At 39.3% G+C, this 3,190-nt stretch overlaps 1 protein-coding gene across 1 annotated transcript; it reads left to right on the top strand.

The window, feature by feature from the left end:
- The first annotated feature begins 2,242 nt into the window (after positions 1-2,242).
- On the top strand, positions 2,243-3,190 carry LOC101424407 (olfactory receptor 10A4). Its single transcript, XM_058306410.2, has one exon. It carries the CDS (start codon positions 2,243-2,245, stop codon positions 3,188-3,190), a length of 948 nt encoding a protein of 315 aa, XP_058162393.2.

Here is a 3,190-nt window from a genome sequence, read left to right as displayed (position 1 = left end):
ATTCTTTTGTGTCTAAATTCTTCATGAATGGGGCTCACTATGCCTAAATTATCTCTTCATAGAGAACATTTTCTATAGAGAAACATTTACTTATTTCCCTGATTATTTACCACATCTTCAGTATTCATTCAATAATAATTGGCAGGACATCTACCTTAATAAGCATTGGGATAAAAATTGAATGACACAATTTCTACTCTCAAAGAATGTGTCATTTACAGTATGAGACAGAGACATAAAACAATGGTTATTCTCATATAAGGACTGTGAAAGTAGTTTTTCAGATCTATGTTATATTGTTATGGATTTTGTGTTGTGTTGTTATGTTATATGTTATATTGTTAGTTGCTAAATCCTGGAACTTCCTGCTCATCTTTAGAAAATGTCTTGCTTTCTGTTCTCTTATTCCCCACCCTATCACAGATACTAGTACTTACCCTCAAAAGGGGCTCAGAATGAGAGAATGGAAGGAACTGATGCCTGGTGGTAAATCCATACTCTGCAGTCACATTGCCCAGGATGCATAACCTGATGCCAACACTTGCTAACTGACTAATCTTGGGGAAAGTATTCTCTGTGCTTCTGATTCCTTGGCTGGAAAAGGGGGCTAATAGTACCTGTATCTTCAAGTTGTAATGAGAATTAAATGAGATACATCAAAACACTTATAATAGTATCTAGCAGTCATATAGTGTTCAATAAATAGTAATTCTTACTATGAAACTAGCTGACATATCAAAGACATTTTCAGGAAAGATATAATACCCTGGTCAAGTTTTCGTGTTTTGTTTTAATGAATAGGGATCAGCTGTTTTAATAGTGTTCCCTCCCCTTTTTTGCTCTTGATCTCACCCCCTTACTCTGTACAAATATCACCTTGGTGGAGGCTTCCCTGACACTCCACACACCCCAGATTTCTACCTCCTTCTCTGCTGACTTAGTTTCTTTATTATATCTTTTTCCTACAAGGTGAGTTCTGTGAGAGCAGAGATTTGTGTTTTGTTTACTGATATATCATCCCCAGTATCTGGAACAGTGCCTGGTCTATAGAGGATAATCAATATTTATTGAATATGTGATTCTTTTGTCTTAGATATTGAATAGACAGGGCTATAGTGACTTTGGGCAATGGTATAGATAAGAAGCAGCCTTTATGATTACGTAGTTCTGGTGTTATATTGTAACAATAGTAACAGCATTTATTGAGGATTCCAATGTGCCAGACATCAAGCTAAATGCTTTGGAGATATTCTTCCATTTAATTGCATAGTCATCAGAAAGAACCTCAGGGTCCTGATTTCAGAGGCTAAGTTACTGATGAAATGATAAAAGTTTGTTTCTTTTTCACTGAATGTAATTTTATTAGTCACATCTGCATGTCTGAGTTGGACTTTATTAACATGTAAACCCTGAGCTCTAAAGTTCTTAAGAGTCAATAGAGTGTCCTATACAAGTCAACCAAAAGGAGATAATGAAAGGATTTATGATTAACATGTCCAGATTATCACTATGACTTTGATAGACTATCTGAGTCTAGGTTTTCACTGCCTAATCACATAGAGCCACATGGAGAATATTTGGACCTGGGATCAAGATAAATCTCATTTTCTATATTGTGTTTCCTTCTTCAACTGCAATTTTCTAAATTTAGAAATTGTGATTCCTTCAACATACTGAAGTCTTCCTAAGAATGAGCTTCTCAATACTAGGGCTCATTCAGGTCTCCTCCTCAGGAACCATTTTGTAATTGTTTATTAATTTTTTTTTTCTTTCCAACCCTTTCATTTGCAGAGAAGATACTCTTTTTGACCTCACCACTTTTCATTGTGCACCATGACCTGCCTCCTCAGAAATGCTTGACTCTGGTTTGTTTTTAGAAATAATGACTGCTAAAAGAGTGATCATATAAAGGAACAAAAGTGATTCTCTAATTGTGACCATCTCCTACAGGGCAAAGTCAGACCATTTATAAATAAAAAAAAAAATCTATATATATATAATGACTCAATTCAGTAAGAAAAAGGAAGTATCTATTCAAAACAAACTGTGAACCCAATAGTATGATTTGTTTTTGTTTGTTTGTTTGTTACATATTGGAAAGAACAATTGTAAAATATAATCTAGAATAAGAAAAGAATGAGACCATGGGAGGTTCCTTCTCTAAGGCATAATAAAGGTAAAAAAAAAAAAAAACACAGGGAAACTTCTACCTTCCTGAGGTTTGAATGTCCATTGTAGAAGAATGATGTGGGGAAACTGGACAATTGTCCGTGAGTTTGTTCTTGTGAGTTTCTCGGCCCTCTCCACTGAGCTACAGGCTCTCCTGTTTGTCCTTTTTTTGTCCATTTACCTGGTTACCCTAGTGGGTAATGTCCTCATCATCCTGGTCACCACAGCTGACTCTGCCCTACAAAGCCCTATGTACTTCTTCCTCAGAAACTTGTCCTTTCTGGAGATTGGATTCAACTTGGTCATTGTGCCCAAGATGCTAGAGACACTGATCATGCCTGACACGACCATCTCCTTCCTTGGCTGTGCTGTTCAAATGTATTTCTTCTTCTTCTTTGGGGTTGCTGAGTGCTGCCTCCTGGCCACCATGGCATATGACCGCTACGTAGCCATCTGCAACCCTTTGCACTATCCAATTATCATGAGTCGCAGAGCCTGTGCCCAGCTGGCAGCTGCCTCTTGGTTCTCAGGGTTTCCAGTTGCCAGTGTGCAAACCACATGGATTTTCAGCTTCCCATTTTGTGGACCCAACAGGGTGAACCACTTCTTCTGTGACAGCCCCCCTGTCATTGCTTTGGTCTGTGCTGATACCTCCATGTTTGAACTGGAGGCCCTGACAGCTACAGTCCTATTCATCCTCTTCCCTTTCCTGCTGATCCTGGGGTCCTATGTCCGCATCCTCTCCACCATCTTCAGGATGCCTTCGGCCGAGGGGAAACACAAGACCTTCTCCACATGTTCCTCCCACCTCCTGGTTGTGACCCTCTTCTACAGCACTGCCATCCTCATGTACTTCCGACCTCGGTCCAGCACCTCTCCTGAAAACAAGAAGTTGTTGTCACTCTCCTATACAGTGGTAACACCCATGCTGAACCCCATCATCTACAGTTTAAGGAACATTGAAGTAAAGGCTGCACTGAAGAGGGCTGTACTCAAGGCCCTGGGCCCTCAGAAACTATAA

The sequence above is a fragment of the Dasypus novemcinctus genome, chromosome 10 (assembly GCF_030445035.2).
Source record: "Dasypus novemcinctus isolate mDasNov1 chromosome 10, mDasNov1.1.hap2, whole genome shotgun sequence".
Lineage (NCBI taxonomy): Eukaryota > Metazoa > Chordata > Mammalia > Cingulata > Dasypodidae > Dasypus > Dasypus novemcinctus.
Note: the sequence above shows the minus strand (reverse complement) of the source record. Positions and strands in the feature narration are given on the sequence as shown.

Excerpts from the sequence above, each read along its gene's own strand:
- LOC101424407 (XM_058306410.2), top strand. The coding sequence starts at position 2,243 with ATGATGTGGGGAAACTGGACAATTGTCCGTGAGTTTGTTCTTGTGAGT.